At 42.5% G+C, this 15,073-nt stretch overlaps 2 protein-coding genes across 6 annotated transcripts in view; one reads left to right on the top strand and one right to left on the bottom strand.

The window, feature by feature from the left end:
• Positions 1 to 4,369, bottom strand: part of Fam162a (family with sequence similarity 162 member A) — a 22,037-nt gene extending 17,668 nt beyond the window's left edge. The window contains exon 1 of the mRNA XM_008842938.3: positions 4,213 to 4,369. Within this exon, the coding sequence (XP_008841160.1) occupies positions 4,213 to 4,246 (34 nt within the window). The 5' untranslated portion in view covers positions 4,247 to 4,369. The remainder of the gene's footprint in view (positions 1 to 4,212) is intronic.
• A 133-nt stretch (positions 4,370 to 4,502) lies between these two features.
• Ccdc58 (coiled-coil domain containing 58) overlaps positions 4,503 to 15,073 on the top strand; it is a 26,973-nt gene continuing 16,402 nt past the window's right edge. For 2 of the 5 annotated variants that reach the window (XM_029568254.1, XM_029568255.1), the window contains exon 1: positions 14,133 to 14,270. In XM_029568254.1, the coding sequence (XP_029424114.1) occupies positions 14,148 to 14,270 (123 nt within the window). In that variant the 5' untranslated portion in view covers positions 14,133 to 14,147. Of the gene's footprint in view, positions 4,954 to 5,032; positions 5,306 to 14,132; positions 14,271 to 15,073 lie in introns of those variants that run through there. The other 3 variants (XM_008842936.3, XM_017800552.2, XM_029568256.1) reach the window with 3 other exon arrangements.

Here is a 15,073-nt window from a genome sequence, read left to right as displayed (position 1 = left end):
TTTTTTTTTTTTTTTTTTTTTTGGCCCAGATTCATCTGGTTCAAACTCCTCATGAGTCACACACCTTTTCCCCTCCCAATCGGAATCCAAGGTAATCCAATTTCTCCTTGCTGTCTTCTCTTCCTCACAGCTGTCTCCATTTACCCCACATTACCCCACTATCTGCTCATGTCACTGCTGCCCCTTCTGTTTCAATGGAGCCTTCAGTTGATAATACTATTGTACATGTCTTTTCCTTTCTGTAAATTCTAGAAGTCAGTAGTGTACTGGCTTTTGATCTATAGTGTATACAACAATGTACTCGCCATAAAGATTTCAAGCTGCCCATATAAAATTTCCAATTATATGGGCTGGAGAGATGGCTCAAGGGTTAAGAGGCTGACTGCTCTTACAGAGGACCGGTATTTGATTCCCAGCACTCACATGGCAGCTATCAACCATCTGTAACTCCAGTTCCAGAGGATCTACCACCCTCTTCTGACCTCTGTGGGCACTGCATGACACGGTGCACTTACATACATGCAGGCAATACACTCATACACATAAAATAAAAATTTTTTTTTAAATTTCCAGATAGAAAGTTGAGGGGGTGTGCATAATGCCAGCAGGAATCAGCCCATGACAGCCCAGCAGGACTTAAATCTGGCCTGCAATCTGCAGCTGAATATATGCTGTTTTGTATAGGGTCTCTAGCTGCATTATACAGGTTAGTTTATACACTGCAATAAACTAGCCCTAGGAAGTGGAGCAGTGCATTCGTTTTAGGGCTGTTACAGTGTATGGGGCACAGTGACTACTTAAAAACCTACTTGTATGACCCACAGCTGTATGGGCAAAGCCAAAATTGGGAGTAGTTACAATGAACATAATCTCAGGGTTAGTGAGCAAGAACAAATAAAAAGAAGAACAAAGGAGCAGAATGGAGTGGAAATAAAATTAGAGAGCCAAATATATTAGTTATCTCCTAGCTTTCCACCTCTGTGACCCTTATCAAGTTAATTCCCTTCTTAGGCCTTAAATTTCCTCATCTAGCCAGAGTACCTGCAATCCCAGTACTCAGAAGGCTGTAAGTTCCAGGGCAGCCTGGGCTAAATAGTGAGACCCTGTCACTAAAAGCCAAAAAAAAAAAAAGAAAAGAAAAAGGAAAAATATTAATAGTAGCACCCTCATTTATAAAAATTGAAAGACTAGACCTCATGACTTCTAAAATATTCTTTAACTTTAGTGCTCTGGGATATGGGTTAAACAGAGAAGAAGTAGCTCATAACCCACAACAATATGCTCATTGTAAAGTCTAACAAGTCAATGGAGATTAAGGCAACAAAACTTTTCTGAAGGAGTGAAGAAACATTCTGGTAAGTCCACTTCATTCTTGGAACCCAAACATCCTGTGGAAAGATACAATGTCTTGGGGTTGGTTCAGTGGATAAGAGTGCTTGCTGTGCACTCTTAAGACTCCCCAGCACCCATGTCAAAAGCCCAGCATAAGCATATAGGGTTGAACCCCAGCCCTGTGAAGGCAGAGACAGGAGGATCACTGGAGCTTGCTGGCTGCCAGCCTAGCTCCAGGGTCTGTGTCTCAGGGAATAAAGTAGAAAGTAACAGAGCAGGACACCTGATATCCATTGTTATTAGTACTTTTCAACTTAAAAGAACACAAACTGCTCCAAGAAATGGATGCAAACTATGGACCCTCTCTTAGAAATAGGTATATAATCGTCAAAGTCAGAGGTCATTTCAGAGGTTCATAAGCCCTGTCGTCTATGGTGGTGTCCAAATATTGCACATTAACAACTTTGACCGACATCTGCAACTACATCTACCAAACAATAAACAAATTCAAGCTTGTAAAAGCCTGCTTCCTGCTTGCTAAGGGAGTATACTAGAGATTTCCAAAGGAAGCAATGAAAATACAGGTCTACTGCATAAAGGACTAAGTTTGATATCTGAAATAATATTCACCTAGTACCTTATTCTGAATAATATGCTGGGTAAGAATACTCTTTTTAAAAAACATATTATTATTATTATTATTTTATTATTTTTATTTTATGTGTATGCATGTATTGCCTGCGTGTAGGTAAGTGCACCTGTGTCATGCAATGTCCGTGGAACTGTGACAGAAGAGGCTATTAGATCCCCTGGAACTGGAGTTACAGACAGTTTTTAGCTGCCATGTGGGTGCTGGGAATCTAACCTGGGTCTTCTGCAAGAACAGTCAGTGTTCTTAATTGCTGAGCCATCTCTCCAAGCCCCAAGAATCCTCTTTAAAAAAAATTTTTTTTTTCATGTATGAGTGTATTGGCTGCAAGTATGCAAGTGCATGCATGTTGTGCAATGCCTGCAGGAGTCAGAAGAGGGCATTGGATTCCCCTAGAACTGGAGTTACAGATGGTTGTTAGCTGCCGTGTGGGTGATGGGAATCTAACTAGGGTCCTCTGCAAGAGTAACCACTGAGCCATCTCTCCAGCCCTAGATTACATTTCTAGTTGATCTATCATTTACTTGGTCAATGCTGCTTATTATATGACTCTTAGTTCTTAAAAGTCTATTTGTATATGAATGTGTACCTCCACTTTACAAACCGTGACTTCCATTTTGTGTGAAGGAGCCCCAACTGGCCATGACAATTACTTACACATGCACATATCCCAGTGAGCAGCTTCAACTGCAAAAAGCACAAAATCTAGAATAGGGCACAGCTTCCCCTTGGCTCTCACATCTCTGACCAAGTGATCTTGGAAGTCATTTAGCTCAGGGACTTATGTTTATTTATAAAAAGAGGAGGAGATAAGACTCACCTGAGAGAACTGCTGTAATAATCAACCACATAATGTATGCGAAAGTGATTAGTAATAAAACAGGCAAAAATAAATCACTTGAAGTTGCTCACAAAACACAAATTCACAGGTTACCTGGAAACAGGTGCTCATATAATATCTTTGCTGTGCTAATAAAAATTTCCTAAGTAAAATAAATTGTTCCTAAATTGTGCAAGGAATTTTGTCTTGGCTAAGTGCCCAATAGTGAAGTTCCATAACACCAGAAATCTGCTGAGAAACCTAGAGATTTCCATAATGCCCAAGTACAGTCTCAAGTCAAGAATAACTATGAACAACATAGTGCTGTTCCCAAGTAGTAAGTGGTTTTCACACAACTTTTGTTTTCACAGAGCAATGATTCTTTCATTTACCCTACTGAAGGCTTTGAAATTCTTAATAAAAATGCACACAAAAGATTTTAGATGAATTTGGACAAAAGTGACATAGATCAAATAAAACCAGTAACAGTATGCGGGATATTCTTTTGTAGCAGAGGAGGTATTTGCATTTAAAGGCGTAAGCAATACTCTCCAGTTGAAACATGTTTTCTCTGTAGAACTAACCTTTTCATTGGCTATGCCTCAAAATTACTAAACTATTCTACTATTCTTCACCTTGCTTCACTTAAATTTACAATGTTTGCATTATTTCAATAGCCAAATTTGGCGTTATTCTTGCTTTAAAAATTAAAGAGTTTTTTAGTAATTTCGTGCCGTGATAAAAAATATTCTATTTCCCCAATCTCACAAAGATGACCAAGAGTAAACTACCCTGACACCTGATTCAAGCTGCAAGCCTGATTTCTAAACTCAGACTACTCCAAGACTTTCTTTCCCCCAAGAAGGTAGGTTCTCCTGAGCTGACTCCAAAATACCCATCACTCGAATGTTTTCTGAGAAAATAGGCTACAGAGCTTGCATTTATGTAACACTTTTCTCCCAAAAGTAATGTACACCCCGCCCTCCCGCCACCCCCCCGGTTTTAGGAAAAGTAAATCTAGTATTCTGTGAGATCCTAAGGCCCTGGACTCGTCACTTCTGCGAGGAAATCCTATATTCAGGTTTTCAGAGGGTAGGGATAAAGCGTTGGGGAGAAGTCAAAAGTAGAGTAACGGACGAGAAAGACTAGGAGGTTGAAAACTGAGCAGGTGCTTGGAGGAGGATGGAGACCAGGTGGAGGAGAGAGCGCCTCAGTTGCTGGATGGACCGGCCAGGTGCGAGGTGGCGGGCCAGCCCCCAGGGTCTGCTCTGCAGCTGCCATCCCTCTCATCGCTGCCACTGGCGAGGTGGGTGGGACGCCAGCCGCCGGTGAGGAGCTAGTGCTGGAGCGGAGGACTCGGGGTCCGGTCGGCGCAGGCCTCCCACCCCGTCCCCGCCGCCCCGCATCTCACCCGCCACTAGGCGCAGGGTGCGGAGGCTCCCCATGGCCGACTGCTCCTCCGACGCGCGCACAGGACCTCCTTGGCCGCAGTGGCGCTGGCGCGCTCAATGTCACCGAGCGGCGTGGGAAGGACTCGGGCGGGTCGCGGGGCGGGGACCTGGTGACGCAGCGGCCGTGCCGGACGTGCGCGACGAGCGGGCGGGCGAGCGAGGCGCCGGCAGGGCTGTTCCCTCTCGGTTCGGCGCCAAACCAGGGCGGCGCCACGGCTTGCCTGGTTAACGCAGAAGAGGACACGAAGGACTGGCGTAAATTGTAAACGCCACCCTCCAGTGTCTTCACGACTCGGGGTCCCGTTGCCCTCCGTCATGCTGACTTTGGGACCATCCCTCGGGAAACCCCGGGAACTTGCGTGCATTTCCCCTAGCTGATTTTAAAGACCATTTGATCATTCTCATCACTTTTTCACCCACCCCGCCAGAAATTCCCATGTTTCTTGACGTTTCTTACTGGTCTCAAATTCATTAACAAATGCCCCACTGTTCTGGGGAGATTGCAGACAGCGGGGTAGAAAGGATTAGAGAAAAGCCCTGGAAGAGCTTGGCTCTCAGCTGCCTTGCCCAGACTTTGTGGTCAGGCGGCGCCGCGGACACCTCTGCCCCACGGTGATTGGCCAGCAGCGGGGTCCTCGCGTTCGTCCAATATGGCGGCGCCCAGTGGCAGTGTGAATTGTGAAGAGTTCGCCGAGTTCCAGGTGATGGGGGTTTCCTCACTTGGGAAGCTGATCCTTCCTTTTGTCCCCAGACCCTGTTCCCTACTCGGGCCCCGGAGGGAGTACAGATAAGTTGTGGAAAAAGCAGGCGGTCCAGAGCCCTGTTTCTGGAGCCTTTGGAGGTCATGGGGGCGAGGGGTGGCCTTTGGAAGCGTGGCTGCTCTGTGCGGGCAGGTATCTGGGGGAGTTGGCTGAGGAAGTCAGTTCTCGCGGAGCCACGAGGTCCTCCGGGTCATTCTGCTGTGAAGCCGAGCTTGGAATCCGTAGGTAGGGATTCTAATTGTTAAGCAGGTGCTGAATTAAGTTCCCAGATTCTGCCCTTCCTACCTCTAAGGTGAGCTTTTGTGGAAGAGAAAGAAGTGAGAAGAGACTATTTGCTTGGTAAAACAAGATATTTGGCACGCTGTCCTGTTTGGTGAGACAAAGTGTTTGGAAGATTGAAGGGAGTGTTCATTCTAATACTTGGTGCATCGCCTTCCTGATATTTAGTGGTGTAGCATTTAAGAAAAATATATCTTTTTATGCTAAAAACATAGACAGTCTAGGGCTTACTACTCCCATGGATTCAAGAGTGAGAATCCGGATTTTGATCAGATCGCTATGAAAGTTACTTGTTCCAATTCTGTAAATGCGGTGCTGTCAAATTAGAGTTGAATTAAAGCGTCATGACCTTTAAAAATGTATTTTAGCTAGATATTGAAAATTCGTTTCACATGTCATCATTAACCTGTGGTAATCTTAACACTTTGCGGTGTTCTTGAAGATAACTCACCAGATCGATTTGTTTTTCAAATAATTTGGCCAAAGAAATTTATAAAGGAGGATAGTCTATGGTTTAAAGGTCAGAAGATCTGGTTATCCAGAACTGGCCTTGGCATATCGTTTAACCTCCTTGTAAATAGGCATTAGCATTTGCCCCCACTGCCTGCGAGATAGACCAGAAAATAAAGGTGCTGTAAAAATGTAAAGTTTTAGTGTAACATTCAAGTGTAGGTGAATTTGGTAAATACCATACCATAGTTGCCTGGCATTCTCAGGGTTACAATACTACAGAGGGTGTTGAAAGAATTATACAATGAATGCTCATGTACCTTCCTCCTAAAGTCCAGAATCAATGATTTGCTGTTTGCTTTGACCACATATCTATCCATCTCTCAATCCATCCATTTGTCCACCTTTTAATTTGGGGAGGAAATTTGAAAGTAAGTTGCAAAAATCAGCATGCATCTAAATATGCTGCATGTATATCATTAACTAGAGTTCAGTATTTTCTGTTTTGGAGGAGTAAATTTTGCATATAGTTAAGTGCACAAGTATTTAAAAATAGTGGTGAGAGTTTGACATTGAAGTACAGTTGTAATGCAGACCTCTATTAACGTAGAAACTGATGCTTTCACCTCTAAAAGTTTTCTCATGCTGTATCCTAGTCAGTCCCTGCCCCTCCCCTCAACTATTAATACTAGAATTCTGATTGTTTTTGTTTTAAGCTTAAGTGACTTTAAAGCATTTTGATTTTTTTTTTCCCTATTGTAGCATTCCTGGAAATACTCTATTTTCAAAGTGAAATACAGCCCAAAAAAGAAAGTGCCTAGAATCCCGATTTAGCAAGCATTCAACAATTCATTGCATTACTTTTTTAGTCTCCTCAGGCTGCCGTAGCAAAGTACCGCAGACTGGGTGGCTTAAACAACAGTTTCTGGAGATTAGAAGTCCAAGATCAAGGTCCTGTTAGGCTTGATTTTTGGTGAGGGCTTTCTTCCTGCCTTGCAGATGGCTACTTTTTCTCTGTGCCCTCACACATTTTCTCTATGCTTATGCACAGATGAAGAGGGATCTCTGGTATCTATTTCTTTTCTTATAAAGAGCCCCAATTCTGTCAAATTATGGGTACTTTCTATGGCCTCCATTTTTAAAGATTCATTTATTAATTTATTATTTATTTATTTAATAAGATGTTATGTTGTCAAAGCTGGCCCTGAATGCCTGGGCCCAAGTAATCCTTCAGCCTCAGCCTCTTCAGTAGTTGCAACTATATGTGCTTGCCTCATTGTGACCTCCATTTTACCTTCAGTACTTCCCTAAAAGCCCTACCAACAAGGAACTGGGGCTTCAACATATACTCCAGAATACACAATTCAGCCAGTAACAGATATCTATGAGCTACTAGGTTCTTTGGGCTATCCTGGTGGACAGATATGAAACATGGTGCTTTAAGGATTTTTTAAAAAATGGAGAAGACACAGAAAATATAAATAAAATGCTATAAGCATTCAAAAAGAAAGAAATCAAGAGATCGTAATTGAGCTAGGCCTTTGATGGATAATACCACTTGAATTCTAGGCAGAGGTACCAGCACAAAGGCAAAACATTTCCTTGACAGTCACGTATCACTTAATAACAGGGATATATTAGGTGATTTTATGTTATGCAAATATGAACAGTAATTAAACATTATCCTAGGTTTAGGTCAGTCCTTGTGGCTTCTTGGTGCAGTTGAGATGCACTAAAACAGATAAATGAAGCTAAGTAGAAGGAATATAAAGTAATAATGAAAAGTATCACACAGTAAATTCATAAACTAATGAGTCACTGCCATCATCAACTATTACTCTACATGATGATATATGTGCTGTTACTTACATGACTGCAAGCACAGTAGGTCTGTTTATACCAGTATCAACAGAGACAAGTATTTTTCAGATCCGTTATCATCTTTTGGGATCATCCTCATGCCTTGGTCCATCAAAATATTATGTGGAGCATAAGTATATTTGAGGGATATCACAACCAATATTACTGGAATATAGGGTTCTCACAGGACACAGTGGTATTACATGAAGATTGGAACCATGTTGTGAAGGCCTTAAATGAGAGTTTTGAGATTAAGATTAAGAGAGGAGAGAGATTTAGCAGAAAGGATGAGGTGATCAAAGAAGTACATTAGCAGGGCGTGGTGGCACATGCCTTTAATTCCAGCACTTGGGAGGCAGAGGCAGGCTGATCTCTGAGTTCCAGGCCAGCCTGGTCTACATAGTGAGTTCTGGGCCAGCTGGGGCTACAGGGAGACCCTGTCTCAAAAAGACCAAGAAAAAAAAAACTTTAGGAAGAATCCTAGTTTTCTGCTACTGGCTTTGTTTAGGACTTGGCATTTTTGCAGCTTTGGAACAAGTCTCCCTATCATTAGTCACTTTCTCTAAGGATAGATTATACCCCTTCAGCCCTACAGTGCTTTTATATCATTAGCTTCTGAATTTTAGAATCTAAGCCATATGTAAGTTTTAGGCTGAGATAACTAGATTCAAAATACTAAAGGTGGCATAGAAAACCTTTTTTAAAACCCAATCCTAAGGTGCCTCTCTAGACAACACCTCTGACACAGCAAGCCTCTTTACCTGCTGAGCCATTTCGTTGGCCCATGTATTTTCCACAGTATAGCACTCACTGTCTAATTAAACTTTTTGTGATGGTATAAATTGCTATATTTATGCTGTCTACATAAGGTAGCTGCTAGTAATATGTAGCTCTTCAGTACTTTCTGCTGGTCCAACTGAAATTCTCAAATTATAAAATTTCATTTAAACAACCTCAACGTGCTAGTGTCTGCCATATCAGAAGCCCAGCTTTAGATCATGTGTTGCTAATGCACTAGTCCACAGAGAGAAAATGTCGTATTTGGCAGCCCACATTTATAGGTTCTGTTAAGACTGCAAAAGTGGTGGTGTTAAGGCTAGCAAGATGGCTTAGCAGGCAAAAATGCTTGCCAGGGAAGCCCAATGACTTGAGTTTGATCCCCAGAACCCACACATAAGCAGGAGAGAACTAATTCCCAAAGCTGTTTTCCTGACCTCCACATACATACTGTGCTCCTCTCTCCATATCATATACACAGTAAAACCTTTTTTTTCTTAGATGGTGGGCTCATTACCTAATTAATGCAGACAAATTCCCATAGCCGTGTAAAGATCTTAATGTTTTATTGGGAGGGATTTAGCTACAGTAATTAGGAGATAGCTAGTATTCAAACTAAAAACTGGTTAAAGTTCAGCATCAATAAAAACTAACAAATGCTAAGCTGTGTAATCTTTTGCCTCGGTTGCTATGTTGGTCTCCTAAGTGTCTAATCCAGTTTTCATATTCCATGCTTTGCTCTTAAGCAGTCATTTCAGGACAAAGATCTAGTTTAATGCCACCATTCTACAAGCATTACATTCATTTTCTATGATTCTTAGGAAATACTAGTCCTGTAACATAATCTGCAATATCTTACACCGTATTTTCTTGTCCATTTAACAGCCTGTTTAAATGGCTCTCATTAAGATCATCCCTGTAATTCTTGAGCTCTTTATAACATTCAGCATGACTATTCTCTTCTTTAAACTTTTCTTCTGATTTCTGCAACATCATGGACTTTTAACTCTACTTTAGGTTCTGGAGTTCCTGATGATTGGTCCCCTTCAGTCTTCCTCAGTGAGCCAATGTCATGGCTTGACGTAACATTACTTTGTTCATATTTTACCCTGATCAGAACTTCTTGAGATAAATTTCAAACATAAACTAAAGAACAAATAGTACCAGGAATCTCCACTACCCAGACCAGATCCAAAAGCCAGATCATGTTTTCTTTTGTTTATCTGTACAGTCTGCTTGTACCACTTCTCCACCCTAAGCAGATACTGTGAAGCACATCCCCAGGCATCATACCTTTTTTTCTATAAATGTTTCAATCTCCAAAAGACTACAACTTATTTTGTTTTTTAAATTTCATCTTCCTTTCTTATTTGTGTGTGCATGTGCCACAGTGCATTTATGGAGGTCAGAGGACAAATTGCAGGAGTCAGCTCTCTCAGGGATCAAAGTTAGGTCATCAGGCCTGAGAACAAGTACCTTTACCCACTGAACCATCTCACCAACCCAAGATTAGTTTTTAATATACCAGTTAGCAATAATCTTTAACACTGCCAAATATGCTGTGAATCAGAATAAAGCTTTTTAAAGATTTTATTTTTGTTTTATATGTGTGTTTTGCCTGTATGTATGTAAGTGCACCACGTGTGTCTTGCCTGGTGCTCAAGGAGACCAGAAGAGAGGAACTGGAACCAAACCAGAGCCGTGTGTAAGAGCAGCAGATGCTCTCAACTGCTGAGTCATCTCTCCAACCCCAAACTTTTTTTAAATTACATTTATCCATCTACTCTGTGTGTGTGTGTGTGTGTGTGTGTGTGTGTGTGTGTGTGTGTCCATGTATGGGTGGAGGCCAGAGGACAACATGAGGGAGTTGACTCTCTACCATATGGGGTCTGGAGAATGAACCCAGGTCACCAAGTTTGGCAGCAAATGCCCCTACCCTCTTAGCCAGCCTCAGAATAAAACTTTGTTGTTTGGTTTTGGTTTTGGTTTTTGAGACAAGGTCTCCCTGTAGCCCCATCTGGCCTGGCACTTGTGATGTAGCCACTCTGCCATCAGTTTCACAGAGATCTGCCTGCTTCTCCCTCCCAAGTGCTTGAATTAAAGGCACATGCCACCACACCTAGCCCCACAAAACTTTTTTTTTTTTTTGCCTTTTTGAGACAGGTCTTCCTGTAGCCCCAGCTGTCCTAGAACTCACTAAGTAAACCAAACTGGCTTTGATATCCACCTGCCTCTGCCTCCCAAGTGCTGGGACAAAAGGCGTGCGCCACCATGTCTGGCTTCCCACAAAACTCTTGATCCCATTCTTTCTGAATCTTTTCCTTCCCCGGTGTCTCCTCACCCCGATCATACATTTGGTTGCTCAGGCCTCAAAGTCACCCTATTATTTTCTCATGTATACCACCAATTTATCAAGAAGCCTTACCAACCTTATCTTTAAAATACATCTTGAGTCCAGTGACCTCGCCTTAATTCTAAGGCCACTGCTTATCTTTGTCTCTTGTATAGACCACCATAATACATAGTCTCCTAAAACAGAATTGTTCTCACATTGGTGCTCCATGTTTCAGTCCACCCTGACCTCACCTCATACCACTTGCTTGCACATAAACTGAAGAATTGTCACTTTTTAATTCTTCAAAACGCCTAGGCTAGTTCTTGCCTCCCAATTTATGACTTATTCTCCCAAATTTCTTTCTGTTCTAATGGTCTTGTGATATGGTTCATTCACATCATTAGGGTTTCAACATAAATGTGAGAGCTTAAGAGAGACTTTTTTTTTCTAGCTATCTAGCCACTTGTGCTAATGTCTTTGAGTGAATAGACCATGCTTTCCCCTCTGAATTTAAATGCTATTGTTATTTTTTAAAGATGTTTAAAGGTGTTGCACACCTTTAATCCCAGCACTCTGAAGGCAGAGGTAGGTGGATCTTCCCATTTTCAGTAAGGTTATGATTTTCTTAAAATTCTTGGACAACTTCATACATGTATATACTTAACTTTTGCCCCTTCCATTATCCTCTCTCATCCCCCTCCCTTTCCCTCTGAAACCCTTCTTCCCAGCTTGTCTCCCATTTACTCCCCCACCCCCGTGTGTGTGTGTGTGTGTGTGTGTGTGAGAGAGAGAGAGAGAGAGAGAGAGAGAGACTCGGTGACTCCCCTTTGCCTCCAAGTTTAATGAGCAGAGATAGATGGTTATTTACTGAAGCATGGGCAACTTATCAGTAGCAACACTACTGATGAAAATGACATCCTTACCCCCAGCAACCCTTAACTGCCAAGTCCTCGGGGGAAAGGTGGGTCCACATGAGCCCCTCTGCCCATGATGAAATGTTGACAGGCCTAGTTTTGTACTGGTCACCACAACTGCAGTGAGTACATCTGTGCAAGGCTCTATGATGCCCAGAAGGCATTGTTTTGTAGTACTCCTCCCCATTCTGAGACTTCATTCTTTTATCCACCTCTTCTAAAACGTTCCTGAGCCTTGGAGTGGGTAATACAGATGTTAAGACCAAGCACTCAGCAGTCATTTCTTCCAAGAACTTTGATCAATTTGGAATCTGCATTGACAGGCCACCCACTGCAGAAATGAACATCTCTGATTGAGGCTGAGAGCAGCACTAGTCTATGAGCAGAGACATAAGTATTTAGTTTGACAACATATTCATTTAGCAAAACAACAGTTGGAAGTTCTCCCTTAGCATCTATGACCTTCCCAACCATGGGCTCTCACCCAGGTTTATGAGAGGGTAATATCAGGTTAATACCAGGCATGGATTCCTATAGAGTGGGTAAAGCAGATGGTTATCCCTTTATAGTCATACCACTGTTAAACCAGTGGTTAGGTATTACATAGCAGGTCATTGCTGGAGTTCACAAGGTTCGCAGCTGGATAGGACTGTTGTTAACTTTTCTCCATAGCACCTTTTGACACTATGAATGCTAGTCAACGGGGAGGAAGCCTCTAGCTTAGCTCCCCTCTTGGTGTCTTTATGTCCTGCAGCCAAAGTATATGCTGCCTTCAACGATAGGATCTTACCATCTAGCTCTGGTGGGCAACCAAGAGCAATGGCAATAGCCTGTATGCTTTTGGAGGGGCTTCAAGCTTGTAGGATGGTATCCCACACCCAGCACTAGGATTTTCATGCTATAACCTATGGCTTCTGGAGAATATTATCCATCCATACAGGGTACCTCCATTCACACTTGTTTTGAAATTACATTTTTAATTACTTAGAAAATAGCAGGTTTCAATAGGAATTTTTCATAATCCTTAGTTTTGGTTAGCATTTCACCCTACCTTCTCTCCCCCCAATCCCACTTAAACCTTTCCGTCTCCAGTTTTCCTCCCTCTACTTCAAATCACCTGTGTTCTGTCCCCCTCTCTTAAGGCCTCTTAATCCCTACAGGCACTCCAGGTTAAACTGGTGTAATATTTGAAGCTAGGTTCGGGGGTGGGGGAAGGAGAAAAGAGGAGAGGAGAGAGAGATAGGAGCTGGTGTTTGTAGATAGGCCTTTCGTGATTTCCCTACCCAAAATAGCACTGAGCCCCACCTCACATTCATTCCCTGAGATTAGCTTGCTCTTTTTCAACAGTATTTTGCAATATCTGAAATGATCTTCACTGGTGTGTTTGCTTGTTGTCTGGCTACTTCAAGAATTGCACTCCACTGGGGCTAGAGAGATGGCTCAGCAGTTAAGAGCACTGGCTGCTCTTGCAGAGAACCAGGTTCAGTTCCTAGCACCTACATGGTAACATCTGTAACTCCAGTTCCAGGGGAATCCAATGCCCTCTTCCCGCCTCTGTGGGCATTGAACATGAATACACGTACATAGTTGTAGACGATACATTCATAAAATAAAAATAATAAAAAATTTTTAAAAATTACACTCCACAAGAGCAAATAACTTTCTGTGCTCATTCTCCACTGTAGCCCTGGTTTTTAGAATAGTGTCTGAATCATACTAGACATGTATCAGTAAATATTTTTTGACTTTGGTTTTTTGGTTTTTTTGTTTATGTAGTTCTGGCTGACCTGGTGTTATTAAAATTCCTTTTGGGAGGCGCAAACACCATCCAGCCCCCTCTTCCCACTGTCCTTATGACAAACCAAGGTCTAATTTCTCCAAACTACAGTTTGGGAAATTAAAGTTTATTAGGTTTACTTACAGAGCAGTGGGTGAGAGTTTACTCACAAGAGTGTGGGTGCTCCCCCCCTTAAGGCTGCACTGGAAAGTCTCCATCCAGGTGTGGATAGTGGCCCACAGTCACACAATATGACGAGAGGTTCTCCCTGCAGCTTTCTCTGCATATATACCCTTAGTCCCTCCTCCTCATGCGCCTAGGTAAATTGGTTGGAAGAGGTGGCTTACTCCCCCACCCCTCCTTTCCTGTGGAAGGTCAATAGTCAACAAGTGTGTGATGATCTTTAAGCAAGCATGTGCTTGGGAAGAAAAGGTGTCTGTCCATAGCTTGACATTTGGAGGACAGTCCTATGCCACACCTGGAATTCACTATGTAGACCAGGCTGGCCTGGAACTCACAGAGGTCCACCTGCCTCTGCCTCCTGAGTGCTGACATGAAAGGCATGGGCCACCATATGTTTTTTGAATACAGAGTTGTAGGAATGACTTTCACAATGTAGACATAATCAGGACTAAAGAGTGTTACCTAACCTTGCTACCAAACCATTTCTTGTTAACCTGGGCATATGATGGTAATCCTTCAGGACTCTTTGACCTCTACCCAAGATAGTGTAAGATAGTACATGAATGTGCATAAGCATGCTTTACATAGCAAAGCACTGAAAGCAGCATGCTTTTCTCATTGCAAACAAAGAGAAATCTGTTGTGTGTGTAAGCAAGCCAAGGGATCAAAGGACAAAACTCTGGTAAGCGTGAGTCCTGACTTCTACTTCCCCATTTCATGCTGGATATATTATTTCAATGAAAGAATGAATGAAGCCTGGCTTAGAGCACAGTTCCTAAGACATCTGAAGGACTGGGTGCTGGGCAGATCTGGTTGCTCTTGGCCTTCTGAATGCTAAGAGGCTGCTTTTTTTTCTGTCTTTTTGAGACAGGGTCTCCTTGTAGCCCCAGCTGTCCTGGAACTCACTATGTAGACCAGGCTGGCCTCGAACTCACAAAGACCTGCTTGCCTCTGCCTTTTTTTTTAAGCAGAGCTATAATCTGACTTAGGAAGGTGGCAGTGAGAGAGTTAATGTATGTAGTAATGAACTCCATGGTACTGTAACTGCTGCATCAAAGAAGGAAAATTGAGCCAGGCATGATTGCGCACGCCTTTAGTCCCAGCACTTGGGAGGCAGAGGCTGGCAGATCTTTGTGAGTTCGAGGCCAGCCTGGTCTACATAGTGAGTTCCAGGACACCTGGGGCTACAGGGAGACCCTGTCTCAAAAAGCAAAAAAAAAAAAAAGAGGGAAAATTGTTGAGGGTGTTCCTGCCAAGGAAAACAAAGGTATCCAAAAAGTATAATTGAAACTTGGCTTCTGAAGATCAATTCGATTTAGATAGAGGAAAAGAAGATTTTGAAATGATCTTTTTTTTTTTTTTTTTTTCTTTTTTGTTGTTTTTTGGAAACAAGGCCCCCCTGTACCCCCACCTGCCCTGGATTTTTTTTGGAGCACAGGGTGCCCTAAAACTACCGAAGCTCTGCTTGCTTCTCCCCCCCAAGTG

Source organism: Nannospalax galili, unplaced genomic scaffold (genome assembly GCF_000622305.1).
Source record: "Nannospalax galili isolate Female #2095 unplaced genomic scaffold, S.galili_v1.0 scaffold18, whole genome shotgun sequence".
In the NCBI taxonomy this organism is placed as follows: Eukaryota; Metazoa; Chordata; class Mammalia; order Rodentia; family Spalacidae; genus Nannospalax; species Nannospalax galili.
The sequence above is the reverse complement of the archived record's forward strand: the minus strand, read 5'-3'. Positions and strand labels throughout refer to the sequence as shown.